This window comes from Sander vitreus, chromosome 1 (assembly GCF_031162955.1).
Source record: "Sander vitreus isolate 19-12246 chromosome 1, sanVit1, whole genome shotgun sequence".
In the NCBI taxonomy this organism is placed as follows: Eukaryota; Metazoa; Chordata; class Actinopteri; order Perciformes; family Percidae; genus Sander; species Sander vitreus.
In genome coordinates, this window is record NC_135855.1 from 19,379,988 (window position 1) to 19,403,325 (window position 23,338).

At 39.0% G+C, this 23,338-nt stretch overlaps 1 protein-coding gene across 3 annotated transcripts in view; it reads right to left on the reverse strand.

The window, feature by feature from the left end:
• LOC144515842 (ephrin type-A receptor 6-like) overlaps positions 1–23,338 on the reverse strand; it is a 65,221-nt gene that overhangs the window by 24,628 nt on the left and 17,255 nt on the right. For all 3 annotated transcript variants that reach the window (XM_078246998.1, XM_078247007.1, XM_078247016.1), the window contains 4 exons: positions 11,907–12,035; positions 10,416–10,565; positions 10,152–10,313; positions 9,807–10,035 (listed from right to left, as the gene is read on the reverse strand). In XM_078246998.1, coding sequence (XP_078103124.1) covers positions 9,807–10,035; positions 10,152–10,313; positions 10,416–10,565; positions 11,907–12,035 — 670 coding nt within the window. The remainder of the gene's footprint in view (positions 1–9,806; positions 10,036–10,151; positions 10,314–10,415; positions 10,566–11,906; positions 12,036–23,338) is intronic.

The window sequence follows — 23,338 nt, forward strand, 5'->3', positions numbered from 1 at the left end:
AGGTACTATGGATCACTGTCATCTATTAGCTACTAAGCCACATGCTTATGGTGCTCTCCATTATCCAGTCTAACAGATGGCACACACCTGTAATACCCCTTTTCTCCCACAACACACACATACCGGTATTTTAAAATAAACACATACAAACAGCTCATAGGTGCTGGCAGACATGGAAGCACCGCATTTTTGACAATACCTGTGTTTTCTTGAGGTAGCCTATTATTTGTCAAGTTAACAGAATAGCAGATGTTCATGGGTTTCCTGTTAAGATCCAAAAGTCAACAAGAATTTTAGAAATGTTATCTAAAAAATTAAGAATCAAACACTTTCGACTAATCACTCATTGAACAAAGTTACCGATCACTTTACTTTACAAATTACTTGACATTAGATAAATAACCATAACTTTTTAACACGTCCCTGTTCAACAGTTCTGATAGGAAATCGTGGGGGGAAAGTATACTGTATAAATTAAGCTATGGAAAATACTCTGGAGCCCATTTGTTTTAATCAGCAGGTTTAATAAAGTCCCCAATCCCAGATTTCCTTGAATACGGACAGATGAAAGTTTGTGTTGTTTGTCTGCCAGGTTAAAAAATAGCTATTACCATACATATAATGTATTATGAAAATGTAATTATAGCTGTCTTTCAGTCTAAAACCTCCATCCACTTACCTGGTCTATTCTGCTGACCTAAGTATTCTTTAGTTTTTTGTCCTTACCCTGGTTCACTTTCCTACCTCATTAACTTTCCATTTATTTTTTCCATCAATTCAACCAACGCCTTTCCTTATCTTTCCAAATTTTTTCTCTAACCCCCCCCCATCTTTTTTCCAATATTTTTCCTTTTCCCATCTCTCCTCCTGCTGGCCTCTCCTTCTCTTTTTACCTTAACGCTTATCAGAAGATGGCAAAACCATTGCAGATTGTCTCCTTTTCCCCAGAGTTATCTCAGCAGAGAAAAATAAAGCACTACTAATGTGATTAAAAAATCTGGGGATAATTGTATTGCGGAGTGATTTGTATGAGAAGTGTGGGTGCATGGATAATAATTTCAAAGTTATCAAATAAATATGCCAACTATAAGACAGACTATGCAATGTTAGAGAAACATTTTACTCATTTGGAAATTCAATTAAGACTGCATGGCAGCCAGCCAGAAGGATTTTATAATTTCAGCCTTTTTAATATTTCCCCCACAATTACATAAGTAGGGAGCTACATTTCTTTCTTTTCTTTCTCACATCATCAGCGACAGACCATATTACATACGTGTGTTATTGTCTGATGCTGTATTGCCTTCATTGAGAAACATTGCTACTATAATCCTTTTGTTTATATTAGCCCTTTTTATTGTACAGTGATAAGTTGCATATTGTTTGGCATGAATGATGTCCAGCTGCTACCCAGAATCTGGTACTGTACCCACGACTCCTTGTAAAAGATTATTGTTACAGAGTGGATTATCCTGGTGAAATAAAGTAAATTGAATCAAATTGCTCCTGGTACTTCTATTCATGCAGTAATGGACCTTCAGATTCAATTAATTCAGTAGTTGTAGATACACTAAATCCCTAAGCTTATTATGCGGACTAACTGATGCAGTATCTTTAGTATCTACATATTTACGAGACCTGTAGGAGAGTACTGGTTGAATAAGGATAAGACTTTCTACCTCAGGCTAGATTGTTGTTGTGTGAGTCTCGAAACGTGTTAAGAGCATGTTCAGTTATACCATCAATGGTTCAGTTGTTCACTCAGCTATTATTACAATTAATTCGGTATCGGCCGATGTTCGCCTCGTTGACTGCCATCAGCCTATCGCCAAATAAGATATCATTCACCAATGGCAGTGGCCGATGTTTATGTGTTATTTTTTTGCAGACTCAGACAATAGTCCGCTAGCATATGCTGCTACTACAGCTGCTGATTCAGGAAAGAAGACACTGACTGCAGGGTTCAATGTTAAGGTATTTTTTCACCTGCCCGGTCGGTCAAGTGAAAAGAAAATTCTACTTGCTCAAAATCAATTTTTACTGGCCCCTATACACGTTGTTTTGTGTAATTGGTTATCAAATAAAGACAAAGACTCAAGTAAATTGTTATTTTTTATCTTAATTTACAATGTACACCATGAACAGTGTCATACTGTGGATTAGTTAAAGTTCATACTGAAAGTGGAGGCTGTTGCTTAAAAAAATTATCAAATCAAATTGCAATAATTAACTTAGCAGAGAGACAATGGTTTCTATCTGTAATTTTTTTGACCGCATACATTTTTAGGTACCCTTATTTCTACTATGTCATAGAGTTTGAGATGGAATATTTGTTATTTTTCAGTTTTTAAACCTACTATAACTGCAAATGAGATGTGTTTCATCCAAAAAATAATCATGTAAAGAACTTTAACAGCACTTGAAAAACATCAATAACGTTTATTAAAAGACCTGTAAGTCATTGTGAAACTGTTAGCATTCAACAAGCATGAGTTGAAGAGAACGATAACGTAATTTATAATAAAATGACAGTGTTTCCTCTAGGATTTCTTTTAGCACTTGGGGTGCACTAGTAGCTAGTCTCGCTTTGCCAGATTCTCGCGAAAATACATGCATCCGGCGAAATTTCCTGCGTCACCGGAGCAATCCCGGAAGTGGAACGTCGAGGATGTAGACCAACTAGTAGCTACACTACAGGTCCTTACCGTTACATTCCAGGATATTGTGCCCTTTCTCTCACAGAAAGAGTTCTATTTTCAGTCTATTTTACTACTGTGAGTCCATTCAGTTGGAAAGATATCACACATAGCTAATGAACAATTCCACATAACACATTTTGCAATGTGCATCTCAGATCACATTTTCACTCACTGTGACCACTATTTCGTCCAACAAACAGCCCAAAACTCAAATATATTCAATATAAAAGTATATAAAAACAGAGAAAATCAGCAAATCCTCACATTTGAGAAGCTGAAACCAGCAAATATTTGACATTTTTGCTTGAGTACACCACTTAACGATTATTGGATAATCAAAGTCATTGTCAATTCATTTTCTGTTGGACAACTAATCAATTAGTTGACTAATTGTCAATTTGCTTTTTACATGTTATTATCTTCTATGTTACTTAGCTATATTTCCTTGAAACACAGTGGTCAAAGGTCATTACAGTATTTTTTTTAGCAATGGTCAGTGGTTTTGAATGGGAGAGAAAATAAGAGATGACGTGCAAGGTAGAGATGAGCGAAAATGAAAAATGCAAGAAGGAAAGAGATGCAAGGAAAAAACAATCTGCATAAACAGGTGGACAGAATTGAGTATAAAGATATGTAAAAGGGATGAGATAAAAGATTGACACGCAGACAGAAATCCTCGCCAAAATCGCATTGCTGCTTAGCTCTAATGGGAAGAGTAATTTGTCACCCAGCTTCCAATTTTTGAGGCACCTCAGTCACTTGGATATTACATTCCTCCTATGCTGAGCTCCAGCCAAAGGCAACAAACACAGATTAATTTGAATTTCCAGCGGCTCCCTGCTCTGGGATTTGCTGGAAAGATCACCACCAAAAAGCAATTACAATACTCATACCACTATTCTTATCAAAAAGTTTGAAAACATCCCCTACACATATATGCACACACAGGCACATAATGAGATCCAATTTGTACACTATCAGTTGTTTGGCTTTTTTGTCTTGGAACACATTCTTTTTCATGAAAGGAACAATATTGGCACAAAATGCATATTCCCATTCGGAGCAAATACTGCTGCACACAGAAAACATACAACAATAATGCAGACACAGTATGTTTCACTAGTTATTAGCTTTAGGGCCAAAACTAACTTTTTTTTTTTTATTACTATCAATTATTATGGCAATTGTGGTTGTTGTATTCATCCAACAGTGCATAACCCAAAGATCATTCAATCTACTATATCGCAAATGAAATAAACAAATCTTAACAATTGAGAAGCAGGAAGCAGTAGGCGCAACAAGCTGTACACAAGATTCTAATATTATCAACTTTACACGCAGCAGATACAGAGCTATAGTAGCATTCGTTTGGAGTCGAGTTTGTGCCCAAAATGCACTCACTTTGTAGCTCTGTATTGGTCTCCACCAACTACTAAGAGAAATATTTGGCTCTTTAGCTGCTAAATGCTCCACTGTGTTTACCAATAGTTTATAACTTTGTCTGAGTGGTGGTGGTAGTGTAGAGTGGGTTTCTGGAGCGTTTTTGCTTAAAACAGTAAAGTTGCGGTCTGGAAAACAGACTATGTGCTAGAAGATGCTGCACAGCTCTGTAGAGCTGAGAGGAACTGCAGAGTCGGGGGGTAATTGTCTGTGGGTACGTCACTGCAAGTGATCCCCTTTTAAATTACACAGTAATTTGATCCATGGAAATATTGATCAGAGCAGCTTAAAAAAGACTTGTTTTTAAAACACCTTGCAGTGATTAAACTTTAGCTTCAGGTCAAGAGTAGCACCTAAGGATGCTTTTGATTTGAGTTTAGATAACCTACAGGGGCTCGGTCAAAGGAAGTTCATCAACTGCACATTTGCAGGAAAGGAATGACGTGCCAACTAAGAGATTTTGAGTTGTTTGGGTGTGTAGTTGGACGTTTTCTCTTGGCTTTACGTTGTCAGAAACAGATGGACCCAGAGACTATGTTTACTCTGTACTCTCAGCTTTGATATGCAGATATGAAGTTCACAGAGAATGAGTGATGCTCTAGTCTGGCTGAGCTGCGTTAAAGGCCAGAGAAAACACAGTCCTTAATGGACAGAAGAGGGGCTCAGATACAACTAAGAGAATGTATTGATCTCCTCATTTTCCTAATCCACTTTACCTAAATTCAAGGTCACAAGTTTGTACTTTTTCTGCCTGATCAATCCTATGTCTTGAGACAGCGGAGATCATCAGTGACCAAGCTAATGTTTGTCGATTATTGGAGAACTCTCGACATGGATGGATCGTGGGGAAAAAGAGCACACACTGATGGACTTGTGTGATTCTGAAAATCTCTGTTAATTTGCTTTCGATTATTAATCTGTGTTCGTATCAACTTGATGAAAAGTACCGGAGGTGTTAGCTGCAAAACCGATCATTCAGAAGGTTTTGTTAAAACCTAAATATTTGAATATGGAAGATTTGCCAGCTATTGAATGTAATCACTTAGCTTACTAGTTGGTTTTTGGTCTTGTCTGCATATTTATTCTGATTCAAATACAATTCAAAAAGACGTCTCTACTGGCTTTGCCCACTGTCTCCTTTTGAATATGATGGTGTGACAAAAGGATGTGGAACAAATAGCATTAGCACTATGATGTTGCCTTATCTAGGTCATGATATAACCAGCCTATCTCTGAGTAATCCTCTTGTGGCTGACACTGAATGAAAGGAATGGAATAATAAAGCACTCGATTGAGATGTCAAAACAGTCTGGCAGAATGCTATTGGGGTGGAAAGAAGGGTTTGATAAGCGCTGATGCCTTTGTTTAGGCAGCTGGGAGGGAAAGATGGACGTGTTAGCGCAGAGCTCTGCTTATATTTGGGAGCGTTGGGGTATCACCTATTCTCTCTCTCTTGCGTGCGCGCTCGCTCTCCCCCTCTTTTGCTCTTTCCCCATGCTGCCTCTCAGACAGCTTTGATCACAGCACCCTTTGAAGCAGTGTTCCAAAACGAAACTGAGGAGAAAGCAGAAGTCACCGCAAGTTCATGCCTAAACTTCCTGCAACTACTTGCAAAGTGCACGTCTTCATCACAGCACAAGCTTTGCAAGACCTATGGAAATTATTGATAGGAAAAAAGAATGGGCCGTAATTCATTAAAGCCATAAATCATTCATTGCAAGACCATAATGCATTGTTACTATTGATCATCTCTTCTAACCTAATGTTAATGAGTTTGAAGATGCCGTTTGAGAATTGCACAGCACATCAAACTCAATAGACATTACCTGACATTTCTGAACCCGACTGTACTGTAGCTCCTGCACATCCAAACAATAGCATAGCAATATCTCTGGTTTCCTTTACATTTCCTTTGATTTCCTTGTCCTTTATCCAGGATGCTCCAACAGTATTTCAGAGTAGAGTGAATCTTAAAGAAAAAGCCATTTTGGGAAATATACTTGTTTTCTTTTAGAGACCGTGGGATGATAAGTTCAGTGCAGTGCAGAGATAACTCTGAGAAATGTTTAGCAGACACAAAGACTTGACACAAGGGGAAACTGCGAGTCTAGCTCTGTCAAAAGGGAAAATACACTGTAGGCCTCATAACAGTTTTTAGGTTTTATAACTTGTATTTTGCTGGCATTGTACATACAGTAAATACGTTAGTAAGTTTATTACCGTTACATGGACTGTATTCTATGTAGTAACTGGCTACAACAATTACATAGGTAATCATGTACAACTTTGTATCACAACCCTTGTCAGCATTCTCTTTAATTCATCTTAATACCAATATGGCCATTGCCTGTGCATAAGTGATGATGTGAACTCTGTATTAAATCATTATTGTGGTTGTTCACATTTTTCTGTAGTTGCTTGTAGTTTGTAACTCATTTTTTCTGATTATTCCGATAGATTCCACATGAATGCGGCACTAATACAAATAGGCTTGTTGTGTCTCTTGTGAATATCCCTGAAGTCAGTTCTGCCAGTTGGGCAGCAGGATGATGTGAGACGACATAGATCTGTCAACTGTCAAAGATTTTGCCATATCGTTTATACCGAGATAGCTGTCCTTTTATTATCGCTGGCTGTATTAGACCTTTGTGGGCATTGTTGCAAATTTAAGAGCAAGACTGGTTTATGGCAATATATATATATATATATATATATATATATATATATATATATATATATATATATTAGGGCTGTCAATCGATTAAAATATTTAATCATAATTAATCGCATAATTGTCCATAGTTAACTCGCGATTAATCATAAATTAATCACACATTTTTTATCTGTTCTAAATGTAGCCTACTTTAAAAGGGATATTTTTCAAGTTTTTAATGCTCTTATCAAAGTGAGAGCGGATAAATATACTTGCTTTATGCAAATGTTTATTATTATTGCAACAAAACAATGACAAATACTGTCTAGAATATTCTCAAGAATAACCTCAAAGGTAGGCTACTATATACTCAAAAAATATGCTGAAAGCATAATATGGCAAACTCAAGCCAATAACAGTTGTCCAGGCGTCTCTGTTGCAAACTATCCAGGGCGGCCTGCCTTTGGCGAGGGGGAGGAGGCTTCTCTGCATCATTACTGCTGCATGGCTTTCTGATTTCCCAGACAGAGCGGCCTGAGGCCCAAATCACAGAACGCACATGCGTTAATTGTGCGTCAAAAAAATTGGCGCCATTAAAAGGAATTTGCGTTAACTCAATATTATCACGTTAATTTTGACAGACCTAATATATTAGATATTAGTTTTTTTTACGTCAATGTGACTAAATACCTCAATTTGTCGGCTGGATTAGCTGAAAACAGACAATCCTGCCTGGTTATTTAATCCATGCGGTTTCTAAATAGATTTTCAAGGAAATATAATATCACAATATATATCAATAATGCAATATAAAAATACATTACACTTCTACTGTCAACTAGAGGTGTCTGACAACTTTGGTTTGTTAGTTCGAAGAACAACTAGATTATCTCCAGAGGCTGCACCCCACCACCATAACTCCCATCTTTCAGAGCAGGAGGGAGCAGGCGGCCATTCAGCTGGTCAAAGAGATGACACGCGCACCGCATCTACTCCATGATTAGCCTCCACAGACAAGAGCAGCAAATACAAACAGACTGCTATGGAGCAGCAACAATCTTACACACGTCCAGTGCAGAACAAACCCAGCAACCCTTCCTGCAAAAGATGGATAGCTGAAGTCTTTGGGGTTTGCTTGTTTTTTATCTTGTTTAGTGAGGTTGTGTTGTACATTGTCTTTTCATGGGATTTTTTTCTAATGCCTGGTTGTATGTTAGTGTATGATTGTTTTTGTGAATGTTTACGTGTAGAGTATAAATGTATAGGTGCATTTGTGGATATAGATACACATATAGTTTCTATATATTTACGATGTACAATCATGTACAGATATATTTATATATATATATATATATATATATATATATATATATATATATATATATATATATTTATTTAATCTAAACTCTCTCTCAACATTGAGTGCATATGACTGAATAAATAGACAAACACACACATAGTGTTCTAAGTGCCAAGTGGGTTACTGCTACATGAGTTACTGACCCATTCACTGTAACGGCTGCCAAGATCCCCTACTGTTGCAACCACAGTTCAAACAAGAAAAAAAACTACTATCAACTAAAGGAGAGGAACAGGGAGAATATAGATGTAGGACATATATATACGAGGGACACCGTGAGCGTGCTGCTCCTAAACTGCAGTCTCATCAATAATCTCTCCTGACAGGCTTCTGTGTTGTTTAACTACATCTTTGAGATGATTGAGAGAGAGAGGGAGAGAGAAAGGATAAATAAGAAGCAGATAAAAGAGAAGAAGATGAAAAGATGAAAATAAAATGTACAGCCGCAGAGCAAATAAAGGCGATATTACAGCCTGTCCTATATATCAGCTGTACTAATGACTGTTGGAGTTCTCTCTAAGTAACCACATCACCACAGGGATACTTCATGAATTTCACCCCAACCAGCTGAGACTTCTGTAAGTCTGCAAAATTTAGCAAGTAACATGAGATGCACTTCAATTGTAATCATGCAGTGTGGCTCCATTTAGCACCTGCCTTAATTACAACAGTAAGTCTGAGCTTCGTAAATGAAAGAGAGGGTTGGGCGAGTTTTAAAAAAGACGAGGTGCCAGCTAAATTAGCTGTGAAACTAACAAATGAAGGCAATTAGCCAACTAGCCCCCAGTCTGTCTGCACAGTCTAATTGAGAAACCAGGCCAAAGACTATCTGGAACAACTCAACAGTTTCTTTAACTTTTTTCTTAATCTGTTTTGCTGACAACAATCCATATTTATGTTATGCTGATACGACTAATTCAAGAGGAGGTGTCCAAGAAAAGCCAGAAGCTTTGTGGTATTTATGAAAGGTTTTAGATTTGAGACCGTTTATGTAAATGTTGTGTGGCTGAATGTTTACATTTATCTACCACAGCATGACATATAAACAGCAGAAACCCCAAAACAGCTTGAGATTACAAGAAATTACTTTTCCATTTGAACCAAATAATTGATAGAAACTAAAGTTTCTCATGAGAGCCAAAGTAGTAATTTTGTGAAATGTCAGGCAATCCTTGGTGACGTACGCTGATATCTTCTTATTCACATTTTTTAGGATCTCATAGCAGAAAAGGATGGTGATGAGAGATAGCAAGTAAGAATTCAAGGGGAAGAATGAAGAGAGAGCAAATAAAGGGACACAGAGGAGAAAGAAGGAGGGGGGGGGGTGTAAGTGAAGCATAAAAAAGTGGACAAGAGAGAAGAGAAGATGATGAGGGGCAAGTGGAGCTGTGAAGAGATGAAGATAGATGGGGATGTAGAGGATCAGACCAGGATGCAGGGTGTTAGACTGAGAGGAGGAAATAGCAGTTCTGTAAACTCAAACTCCAGCAGATGACTGGGGAGGCCCTAGAGATCTGTTAATATAATGCACTGCCTTCTCTTCCTTTCCCTTCTCCCCATTTCTTTCTTATCATTTGATTCCTTCCCTGTATCTCCAGCTTTAGTGTACTGTTAGTCTTCTGCTCTAAAATGAGTATACAAACACACTTCTTACCCCGACAGTAGCCATCCATCTCCTCGTGGCCAATACTACAGACACAGCGTCCCAGTGGTACCAGCCAGTCTCCATCAGCACCACAGTACAATTTGGGTGTGTCCCTCTCTTCTGCATTCTCCACACATGCACCCCTTACTTCAACCAGAGAGGATGAGTCCATATGTGGAACAGTGTTAGGAAATGCTGCCAGGTTCCTTAAAGTCGATGGGCAGCGTTTATAGAACACCTTGTGTGAAAGGGGAAAACAGGAAGTCTTGTGAAAGGAATATAGTTACAACATAAAATACAAGTTCATGGCTGTAATTCACGCGAACATAAGTCGCACCACCTCTGTTCACTGACCTTGACAGACACGAGAGCAATACAAGCTCCCACATCCTGGAAGGCCAAGTAGAAGCCGTTCTGTGTCACTGGTCCCACCTCCCTGACCTCGGTATTGAGACGAAGAACACGATCTCCAAGATCTGTCTGTGTAAAACTCTCATCTGCCGCTATGGTATCCACCTTTAAAGCCAACATACACTTGTTATCACAGTTCACGGTTACTGAATCCGACCAGAAGCGCAACAGAGAACCCTTTTTCGTGATACCGCTTAGATAACCAACCTTGGCATAGTCAGAAGGCCTAAACCGGGCCCCTTCTGAGAGTGGTTCTTCTGTCTGCAGGTAAAAGAGGTTGAACGTTTCCTTACAGGTACCAGACACCCAAGGAATGGAGTTGCAGTCTCTCAGTGTGAAACGTAGCTCCACATATACCTGAGTTAAAATATAGATAAATAATTAAATTATCACATGCTCATTAGACATTACAAATACAGGGGTGTTAAAGGGGCTGTACTCGATATTCACAACATTAATATGGCAGCAAACAACTATTTGTTATGATAAGGATATAGCGGAGTAATGGCGTCCTGAGCAGAGAATGAGGTCACACTTTCTCTGTGTGTTGTGTTACTGTGTGTGCCTTGTGCGTCTGTATCAGACGGTGAGGGCTGTGACAAAGCATCTAAACGAGTTAGGGAATTGTCTGTGAGAGTCGTGTGGAGGCAATGCCAGACCACTGTTTTCGGAATATCGAGTACAGCCCCTTTAAACAATTTGGTTTCAATTTGGGTCTACATATTGCCTAGTCTCGCATTGCCAGATCATCTTCCACAGCGCTGCGGAGGAGGGTCTGGCTAGTCCACACAGCATTCCGGGATGGGAGAAAAAACATGCTTCGGTTTATTGGCATTTCTTTAAAACAATCACAATCGTCATGCGCCAGACAGAGCCACGGTGTCGCTGCAAAATAGCCTCGGGAGGAAACTTGTTTTGGTGGAACGTATGTTCAAAAGTTGTTTTTGTTGTGCAACAGAAGACTGGACAGAATAGTCTAGCTAGCTGTCTGGATTTACCCTGCAGAGATATGAGGAGCAGTTAACCATAGTCCTCAGAAATCGACCAGAGTTTAAAATTCCAACACAAAGAAAGCAAAAGGTAACGGACATCCGGGCCGAAAAGACTGACATCCGGCGGAATATCCGACGGCACTCTAGCAATCCCAGAAGTAGAACGTCGTGGATATAGACTACATATTGCCTGACCCATGCCAGGCTTTTTGTTTACATATACAAAAATCAATTCAGTGCAAGCATCAGAGCAGTTAATAGAAAGTAATTAAAAAACAAGACAGCATATAATTGCATACAAGCAATAGTAAAAAGAATAAAATGCAACCCGTGACAACGGTTTGATAAAATGTAATTTGAAAATCTGATATGGTTGCATCAAACCAGCCAGATTAGTAGGGTCTTCAGGAGTTTGATACAGTTCTGTTTTAGACTGAGCAGCACTCCAGTCAATGTGTAAAGAAGAAATCCTGCACCATCTTTAATTTATCATGGACTGTTCTGTATTAAAAATCAACCAGTCTCTATCAGAGTGAAGTCGTGGTTTTTTGTTACTTTACATCTGCCTGCCATTTTTTTTTCTCATATGTTGACACTTTCCCAACCTTGAGGCAATATCACAACCAGGCCCTACTTCAAGACTACTTCATTTAATTCAAATTTCTGGGACAGTGTGTCTGAGGAAGTGTTGTGATGTGGTCCAGACCCTCTGTGCAGCCTGCCGCTGAATCCATCCAGACCTTAGCCAGTTGTTCTGGTTTGGCTCCATTACGTGGCAAACCTGGAAGGTGTGAATAGGTCTGTTCTGCTCATCCATCTCTGGGATAGCGTCCCACTGTAAAAATATGAGAAGGAAATACTGTATGGATGCATTATGTAAATAACAATTGCCATATAGCAAGCAGAGTATTTAGTCAGTTACTCTATTGCCTATAATCCAAAAAATCGTCTTTGGCTCTACCACTTACAGCATCAAAAAAGAGACCTACAAACAGATTATGAATATCAATTTAATTCAATCTTTAATTTGTTAGATGAACACAAGTAGTTTTAACCTACAGACATTTGCACAGAAAGGGTATGACTAGAGATGCACCGATTACAATTTTCTAGGCTTATTCCAGTTTCCGATTTTTCATTGAATTTGACCAGCCGATACCGATTTCAGCCGATTCCGATGTCATTTTTTCTAACCACTTTACAGCACACACAAATATTTATTTCCTATCTTTTCTTTAATAGAACATTTTACATTTTGCATAGAACATAGAACATGTTTTGAACAGATAATCGATTGCTATAAAATAGAACTATATAAATTACTCCTGCTGTGGGAAATTCAGACACATCTAAACTGCAATGTTATGGAAGAACCATTTCCTTCTTTTCACATCCAATATCCAGCTTAAAAAATGTGATATATTTAGCAAACTATACTTCTGTATAAAAACAGGGAAAACAGGTAATGGCAATACAATAATATACAGTGTTGGGCAAGTTACTGAAAATTAGTAATTAGTTACAGTTACTAGTTACTTCTTTTAAAAGTAATTGAATTACTTTACCAATTACTGTATATCAAAAGTAATTAGTTACTAGGGAAAGTAACTTTTAAGTTACTTTTATGTCTGCTTTTTAAATGTAAATATGAACAGTACTGAACAGTCTAACACAATAAACATAATTTTTAGACCTATTTATTCTAAGGGCAACAGGCCTTCAAATCAAGCAGTAGTACAAACGTCCCTTTTAATACTTGAAACAAAATAACAACTGTCTCAGTCATTTAACAGTGTTTTTTTTTTTACCACATTAGGCCCAATGAAATAAAAGTGATTGGCCTACAGTATACCTAGCAATCTATTTATTCAGCTCTGCCCGGCTTATCGGCTGCACTGCAGTCCGTGTAAAATCTACCTTTGGTTGTTTGCATGGAGTGGCGCCTTCAGCATCCGTAGGGCTGGGTCTTTCGCTACTAGCTTTGTCGAAGCGTGTTGCTTCAACAGGTGCTTCATAAGATTTGAATTGCTACTCTTAGATGTGGAAAGGATATTTACACCTGCACATAATTGACAACTCACCACTACATTTTTGTCTTTAATTTCGACGACCGAAAAGTAATGTCTGTCATATACGGTAGTTAGAATGCGCCTGTGCATATACTGTGATATATACGGTAGTTAAAACATGCCTGTGTATATACTGTGATATATATGGTAGCACCCAAAACGTGTGTGTCACTGCTCACTTGTTACTTGAATCAGGAGTTCAGAGTAAAGAAGACTAAATGATGATTTTACAATGTCCATACTTCCATGAGAGACAGCTCATCCGCACTATCGGCCATGCTGTGGTTTAATGCTCATTGTTCGATTGGTGTATCATTGAGCTACCATAAGGTCCTGCGACGTTAGATCAGAAGCAGCTAAAGTAGGCCTATCTGTCTTCTTGTCTGCAAGCGTTCATTTTTCACAAAAGAGAGTAACGTGAGTAACAAACTCATTTAAATTTCAGTAATTGTAATTGCGTTACTTGATGAAAAAAATATTTAGTTACATTCTCATTAGCACTAAAAGTAATGGAATTACAGTAACGCGTTACTTTGTAGTGCGTTACTTTGTAGTGCGTTACTTTGTAGCCTGTTACTCCCAACACTGATAATATATCACGGGGTTTCCTACATCTGCGAGAATAGAGCAGACGCGCTTCACACCGCAAGCGGGCAAGTGCCACCTGGTGGAAAAAGGAGAAAAAGGAAAAAGAGACTCGCTGTCCAGAGGATAACTATTATACTACTACTAATACTAACTACTACTACTACTAACATCTATCCTGTGCAACATGTTCATGTCAAGAATCTAAACAGTTTAGTTTGCTGGTGAATTTGCTAAAAAAAACTTACAGTACATGCACCCAGGAATGATCTGGTTGCAGAGCTGCTCCATAACGTGTTAAACCTGTGCACTTTCTATTGCATGTAGTGAAAATTAATTTCTATAGAAACATGACGTTTGAGAGACACCGGGTTAGTTTCACTAGTGTTTTCAAGCTGTTGCATCAGCCAGACTCTCTCATTTATCTGCTTCGCTTTAACGGTGATGATCAGAGCTTCAAAAGCCCTAAGCCCAAACGTGTATTGAAGACCTTCTTTCGCACAACTCCTGTAGTAACAAATGGGCGGGCAGCTGAGATTCTGTCATTTATGCAGCTGGACATAATTATATGTCTCAAGAGCACAAGATACTTGGGAGAACTTGTTACTCCCTTGAACTTGTGAACTCATCCTTTTATTAGACTTTATAGTAAAATCAAAGCTAAGGTTAAACCAACCATTGATCTTTCTACTGTAAATTTGTATATTTGTTTTTAATATATATGTTGTCTGTATAATATATGTTGTTTGTATATCTGGAGTTTGTAACAATAATAATTTCCCCCTTGGGATTATTAAAGTATTTCTGATTCTGATTCTGATTCTGATTGAACACTACAAGTCACTTCTTGTTTGGCTGCGCCTCTACAGTATTTCAGTAAAATTAATATAACCAATGCTTTTTTCTCACCAGCTCACCCTTTACTCGCTGTGCCCCGCAGCTGCCTTTTCCAAGCAACCGCGAGACACAGAGCTCCAGAGAGCTCTAGAGAGCTGAAGATATAAGAGCAGGCAGCACCGGAAAAAAAAAGACACATCACTGACAGTATGATAATAATCCAAAACACACAATTCACTCTAAGTGCTTTCTGTGGCATGAGAAATACTTTGACTGAGTTTGAGTTTCGCTCACAGTTGAGTAGGCGGTCCTTAATGGGGCCCAGGACACATACACGTACACACTGCTAAAAGAATGTGGCCAAATGGTCTGAGCTGTTCATTTGTGATCGGATCACTCAGATCACATTTTAATACCAGGTGGAAATGGGGTCACAGAGACCAAACCTAATGGTGCATATGTTTCTTTGTCGTTAACAAGTCCAAAATCTCCATGGCCATATTTATCACTAAAGTTACTGAAAGAATTTGCACTCAACAGCATATGTAAAGCAATACACCCAAGCTGCAAAGAAACACAAATAGGAGATTGTATGCCTGTCCTCCATTATTTACAGAGTTGACTTTTTCATTGGTGTATTTAATCTGATGTTTTTTATCACATGAACTAGACCAATAAATAAGAGAGCAAATTCCAGATATAATGCAGTTAAGTGACCTTTCTTGATATTACGAGTTGAGTTGTTGAAGGATCACTGAAATGCTCCATTAACCACATGATGGTGCACAATTGATTATGGGACACTGAGGGCTGTAAAAGCTTGAGTTGTGTCCTCCTAATGTGGGCAAAAGAAGGCTACATAGCTCGACCACATTCGGAGAAACCCTCGAAATGGGACAGGTCATGTCTAGAAATGCTGTCTTTACAGGATCCATATCCTGAATTTGGACAGAGCTACTAAATAGATTTTCACTGAAGGGGTGTATTCAGTAAAATATTTCCGCATAGGATGTACCCTTTCTCTGGAAGCCCGCTCTCTTCCAGTCTTCAAGACGCAGAGGACTGAAGTTTCCTCCATGATTGCAGACTATCAGACATTTCCAGGTCCACAGAATGGAGCATGGAGGACGTGAGAAAGCAGCAAGTACAGTAGCTAAATGGAAAGCACTCTGTGACTGCTTATTGATTTGACTGTCAACCTGTTGGTACCTACATTACGTAATTCTGTAGCCATGATATCTGCAACATGGGGTGTCCAATAGGAGAAAATTGTCCAAAACTGCTGTATTGAATGTGATATGCATACTTTTTCATTTTAGAATAATACACACACTGTGGCTGCACAGTCCTTAATGATTAATATCTTAAATATGTTACACAAAGAGAGACCCAATGAAGGTAGATGACAGACAGAGTTGAGTCCTGGAGGAAATTGAAACAACTGAGGTAGAGTGTTCTCAAATATTAATTTCTAAATAACACTCTAACCTTGACTGGAGCGTACAAAAGCAATTAATCTAATATTAATTAAGCTATCTAAATTAGCTCTATGTGACACCCAGGAGCTAAATGATTAATCAATCATAAGCACTTCCTCTTTCATTTGGACCTTCAGCCAGACAATAATGCTGTGTTTGTGCTTTGTTAAAGGAGAATTTTGATATTTTTCAACCTGGACCCTATATTGCCTTTAATTTGTGTGTAAGTGACTATTGTGAACAAAAATTTTGGAAATACATCTGATAGTTGTGAAGATATTTCTGATTAGACCAATGTGGTTGACCGAGTGACAGACCAACATTTCTAGAGCCGGGCCGCTAGCATGGCTAAATTTCAAACGTTCATTCTGTGTTCACTCAAGTGAGTGGATGACAGACTGTAAGACTGCAAGGCCTATCCATTGCTTTGTCATTTCTGAGATTTTCTGCTAGTGTATAAAAGTGGAAATGCTTCAGAAGTCATAGAAAGGAATTGTACCTTTAAGCAAGACTTACACACTTCAAAGGAGCTTCTTCAACATATACACTCTATTTGGTCATTTCAGTGTCCTCCTTACAGACCGAAAACAGAAGCTCAGTATCTTTAAAGAAAGCAGACTTTCTGGTTTGCATAAGATCAGCATTAAGTAAGTGCAGCTCCATTATGCATACAAACAAGAGAAAATGGTAATTTGTCACTCTGTGTGCCTTAGTGTTCTAAAATGCCCTCTTGGGATGTGGCATGGTTCAGAGCAGAGAAAACAAATGCAAACCCAGAGTTTGAAAGATGAGCTGCAGCCCACACTCTCTGAGGCAATCAGATATGCACCTACTAATCACTCTGCCTATTAGCCCCACGCTTAGCGGACTGTAGCAGACAGAAACCAGGTTTTGATTACAAGGTGTACAACTATAATGAATGTATTGAACTGACACTGGACACTGGGTGGTGATGGCGCAGGGTTCGATTCCCACTGCAATACATGAACCAATGTGTCCCTGAGCAAGACACTTAACCCATAGTTGCTCCAAAGGTGACCTCTGACATATATAGCAACTGTAAGTCGCTTTGGATAAAGGCGTCAGCTAAATAACATGTAATGTAACACTAATAGTGCGATATGAGAGTGCAATACCAGGTTTTCTGAAACTGGCCCGTGAAAAAGGCTCACTGTTGACTTAGTTTGGAGGCTGACCCTGTGATGAATTACTGAAGATTTTGCAAACTACGGATAATGCAAAAATGTCCTCACCTAATTCAAAAAGCAATTAAAACACTTAATATCAACAAAATTACACTCACACTACAATAAGACCTACACATATGAAGTGGCCTATTGACTTTTGCAAAAGGTTAGGGTTAGGGTTAACAAAGTTTGCAACACAGCAATTAATTAGTACGGTGTCTGCAAACAGAGGAGGATTTGAAGGAGAGAGTGGGAGAATCATGGAAGACTTCGTTATTGCTTAAAAGACGACCCTTCATGTGAGTCTTACCCTTTAGACTTGAAGTGGACAGACACATAGCATATAGCAGCTGCTCAGTTTACACAAGTTCCCTATGGCAGCCCTATTAATGTATTGGAGCTGTGCTGAGGGGTTTGGTACTCGTGGCTGCAGGGATGGTTCTTGTATGTAGCATCCTTAAGAGTGGAAAATTATTATGTAAGCTGCATGTATGCAAACATACAGAACACTTGTGTTGTTCGCAGACATTTGCTTGGCTGATTCTTTTATGCTTGTACTAATGAGAACACATTTTTATTTCTGTTTTGAACATGTTTTGTGACAAAGTTCTATGAACCAATCAGCTTGTTTTATGCACAGGGGCAGCCGCGTTCAAGATTTGGAGGGTGTGTGTGTCAGCCGCTCTGTGAGCCTCTGCAACACACTGTGCATGTGCTGTGCAAATTTAACAAAAAATAAAATCCTTTTCAAATTCCTTTATCTCATGTCACCATAGAAGAACACATGCACATATGAAATGTAGGCTAAAAATTCTTGAGAGGGCTATTGTGGAACAACTTACTGCCCACTTATCTAACAACAGCCTATTTGAGAAATTTCAATCTGGTTTCCGGTCTGGTCATTCCACGGAAAACGCCCTAACGAGAGTTACAAATGATCTTTTACTTTCATGTGATGATGGCCAAGCATCATTTCTAGTACTCCTCGATCTGAGGGCAGCTTTCGATACAATAGACCACACTTTACTTCTTTCCCGGCTTGAGAAACATGTTGGGATCAAAGGGACAGTACTTTCTTGGTTTAATTCTTAATTATCCAGTAGAACTCAGCGTGTCATTTTTAATAAATCCACTTCTGAACTGTGCGAGGTAGGCTGTGGTATACCACAAGGGTCAGTACTGGGCTCTATGCTGTTTTCCATCTTGGTTCCATCATCAGCAGCTTTGATGTTCAGTTTCACTGTTAAGCAGATGACACACAGTTATATGTCCCTCTTCTACAAAATAACCATTCACAGATTCAATTCAAAATTGGATGGGCAAGAATTTCCTGCTGCTTAATGCAGACAAAACAGAGCTACTCATAGTGAGGCCAGCCAAAAATAGCACCCCTGCAGAGAAACAAATTTTAAATGTCTGTGACTGTTAAGAACTTAGGTGTCACCTTTGACCAAACTAACTTTCCGCCCACATATAAAGGCTATCACTAGGACCGCCTTTTACCATCTAGGCAACATTTCTAGAATAAGACCAATGCTATCAATGCATGATGCAGAAATACTAATTGCCTGTACGACCAAAAGTCTCCAGCTCGTACAAAATGCGGCAGCCCGAGTTCTGACTAAGACAAAAACATTTAGCCACATTTCACCAGTTCTGGCTGCTCTACATTGGTTACCTGTGCAAGGCAGGGCTGTTTTTAAAGTTCTTCTTTCGACTTAAAAAGCCCTAAAATGACTTGCGCCTGCCTACCTAAGGGAGCTACTTACACCATATATCCATATGGATGCTGGTCTCCTGAACATCCCAAATATAAAAAAAAGATCAGCTGGTCACCGGGCCTTTGCCTTTTGTGCACCCTCCCTCTGGAATGGTCTTCCATCCAACGTTAGGAAGGCAGGCTCAATGGACATTTTTAAATCCCGACTTAAAACATTTCTTTATTCAAATCATTACGGACATGTATTGAATCTATAACCTCTGAACCCGTTTTATTGTTTTATTGTTTATTTTATTATGCACTATCCTTCGTTGTTTTATTTCATGTTTTAACTATTTTTAACCTGTGGTGTTCCAATTATATTCCTTTTTGTGTTGTTGATTTTATATTTAATATTAAATTTTGCCTTTTATATGGGCTAAATTGTAAATTGTAATTGTACATTTTTGTTGTGAAGTGTTCTGAGACCATGGTCCATGGTGATAATTCACTATAAATAACAATACATTGAAATTGAATTGAAATTTGTACCAGTGATTGCTTAAACACAAATTATGAAACCAGTATAAACAAATAATAAGACACAATATTTTACTTGGATGCTGTTGAAACACAGTGCAACCTGTTTTCTCCCATTTGTACTCCCTGTACTGTTTTTTTCCCAGTACTCAATACTGGACAGAGCAGGTGCAACCTGCGTATGTAAATCGCAATATGTTTATTCCACATCCTATCTGGACCAGGCTTCAGAGAGGACTTCTACTGTAACTCTCAGGTAAAGTAGCAATCTGCATCCTGCTTTGAAAATTGATGATGCCAGCTTGAGTCAGCCCCTCACTGACGTCCCAGAGATACACTTGCCTTCTCCAAGACATTCAGAAGCAGTTGCAAAGCCTTATCATTGTGCAGACACGTTCAGACATTGGAAACGTGTGGTGAGTTTCTAACTCTACTTGTTATGACGGGGGGAGGTCTACTACTGAAAGTAATCTTTGACAGCTACTGAAGTTAGTCAGTGGAAAGTTGTTATGAAAGTTGTTCATGCTGAAAAGAGGTTTAGATAGAACTTTTTCCTTGCAGATAAAGAGATAATCTTCCAAATCAGTGATGGCTTTTTAAAAAAAACAGGCTTACTAACAAGAGCAGAAGCCTATTCTTTCAGCATTGAGGTAACATGGCTTCAACCAAACATCACTTTCATTAATAGAAATAGTCATATTTAATATATGTGTCAGTTTTATGAGCCAACATTAAATTAAGTCGTTAAATATTTAATTTAGCGCCATCGCCAATATTTCATGACAATTTATTTCTCTGAGAACTTTGCTGGAAGTAGAGCTATAGGTGAGAAAGTATAACTTTAGATTAATTTCTGAGTTCAACACAAGTTGGCTGTAATACGTTCTACTGTTGCCTCACACAACGACTGCTCTTGCCAGCCAGTTGCTGTTCCTCGCCTACTCATGGCTTCTGTATGTTATTCAGTCCCTCCAGGATTTCGTGGCCTTTTTTTGAGATTGTTGTGGCCCAAAATGCCTGAATTTGCGGCAGCTTTTGTAAAAATTGTGAAAAAAGTTGCGATGTCTTTTGTATTTATTTTGCAATGAAATTGCGAGAGAAAAAAAAAGAAGTTGAGATTTGTTTTGTATACTTGTTTAAAACTTGTTTCAGGCAGAATAAAACTACTCTGGGCTGAGTTTTCCTAGTAACCTTACCAAAAAGGCTCAGGATGCTGCAAATGTTGGTATAATATGAAAAAGGCTGGTGGATTTAAGACAAAAAATAATAATTTATTGAATTAATCAAATTTGAACATTTCTGTCAATGGCTTGTTGATTTTTTCATTGTTAGTTAATTTCCTATCCTGGCCTGTGCTGGGACACACATTCATGCGGTTGGATAAAGTACTTATTGGACTTTAACTTATCATTGCACTTAATAATAACACTGACAATAACAAGCATAGCTGTCCTCAATTTAGATCATCCTGTATGTATCATCTCCGGTTTTTCCTGCATCCACTGTGTGTGTTTCTGTGTGTGCGTGCGTCAGTCGCGGGGGGGAACTGAGCAGCAGCCCCGCCCGCTGAAGAGAGCTGACACAACAGCAGCAGCTTTCAGCGGACTTTGATGTTAAAATGTATACAGGTTGGCAGATTGGTCTGAATGTTTTGTTTTCGCTGTACATTTTGTTGGTAAATGTGAGATGTTCGAGTCACACACTTCTTGTCTTCATATCAGAAACAAAGAAATGAATTTGGCAATGTACGTGTGTTACGTCAACCCTTTCTCACTCCCGCTTGGTCAGTGGCTCTCAGCGTCACATACTGATGCAAAGTTTGGCAAGTGGGACTGCTGTGATTGGTTGTAGTCGCGAGAAATTCCGGTTATTGGGCAAATTTGCAGTTAAGTTGTGGTGATTGGTCAAAAATGCGAGTCGCACTGAATTCCTGGAGGGACTGGTTATTAAGCAAACTACACTGCCAGTGGTGGTGAAGAACTGTGAGAGAAGAGTCCATGGAGTTCCAAGAACAGGAGTTGTCAGGGAATGATACTACAAAATTAGTGATTCCTTAGCTTACAAGTCAAACTTACTGCGAGAGACACAGCTCTCGCTTGCACGTACAAGGATTGGATAGCGCTGAGAAGGGACCCCCTCACCCTGTACTCCCGCAGTATCTCTCAGAGGACCCAGTCATACGCCTTCTCCATATCAACAAAAACATGTAGACGGAAAGGCATACTCCCAGGTCCTTGTGAGAGTGAAGAGCTGGGGTCTCATTTATAAATGTGGCGTACGCACAAAATGGGGCTGAAAATGTGCGTACACCACTTCCCACGCAAAGGTTGCGATTTATAAAAAACAAACTTGACGGGAGAATGTGCGGTCCTCCACGCAAACTCTGACCCATGCGTACGCACATTTTGGGGACAAAATAGGAATTGGCGACGCAGATGGTGAGGTGGTGAACTGAAGTCAGACTGCAAAAAGTAAATGTGGGAATAACGATTACTCGTAATATTTTCAAGTATTGATGCCTCACGCACATTTTTTCACTCCATATCATCCACGTTACCATGAAGATTAAATCCAGCAGTGCTATTTGCGCTTGTACTGAGTGATAATTGTTCCATAAACACCTCCAACTCAAATCTTAAATAAAAATGTGTTCTTAATGTTTAATCGGCGCTGTCTCGCCGTCACATTGTCTGCTACGGAGCGCAGGAGGAGGAGATGGCCCAACTGCATGGAATACAGGATAGCATCAAATACCCTACCATTAGATAATGGCAGAGCACAGTGTAAATAACTAAATATCTGTCTTTAAAACTGTGCATATATCATCAAATGTCAAAGTCTGAAAATACAGCCGTTAAGCTCTTGCGCAATCGTTACACTTAATGTCCTCGTTATCAGTCCGAACTTTAATACTGTTCATGTCAAAATCTGCGTGAAGAAAAGTGTGTTTGCCTATTACACTTTCTTTCGTCTTCAAATTGTATCTTGGGGGGGATACCACTAGTTGATGCTGTGTTGGCAAGTTGTTAACAATCCCAAATTGTTGTAAACATATAAATACTGCGGTGAACCCGTGCGTAATGCTGCATGACGGCACTGCAGGAGGACTACGCTAATGGAAGAATCAGGAGAAAAAGAGACTTCAGGGACCATGACGATGACTGGCTAATATGCCGATTTAGATACCCTAAAGCTGAGCTCTTGGATCTATGTACTGAATGTGGTCCAGTAGAGAGGGCAACGCGCCGGAACCGTGCCATCCCGGTCCAAATACAGGTACTCGCCACTCTGGGGGAAACCGGCTGTTTCCGGAGGGAAATTTTTGAGGGAAATATTTGAGGGAACTCAGGGACAGCTGAATGTTTTTTTTATAAATATTATATCTAATCTTCAACTTTATCACTAAGGCTTGTTTGGATATAATATATAGTTCTGTTGAATCTAGGTCTGGTATATCGAAGCTGTCCCCGAGTGCCATAATGCCTGCCATTTTTGACGTATTATTAATACATGTAGTTATAGATCAGGTTTCCCTACACTGTGCAAGAACAGGCCGAAATTATAATTCAATTTGCAGCAATTCCTGAACGTCTGAGAAGTTTTTTGCTTTTTCTCCGCCAGTCATCATGATTCGGTGTAACAACTGCCAGTGTCATTCATATACTGATCAGCATTCACGAGGTGCTTTGCATTGACTATTTATGGTTAAAAAATGGGCGTGTACTGGGCGGAATAAGAGGCTG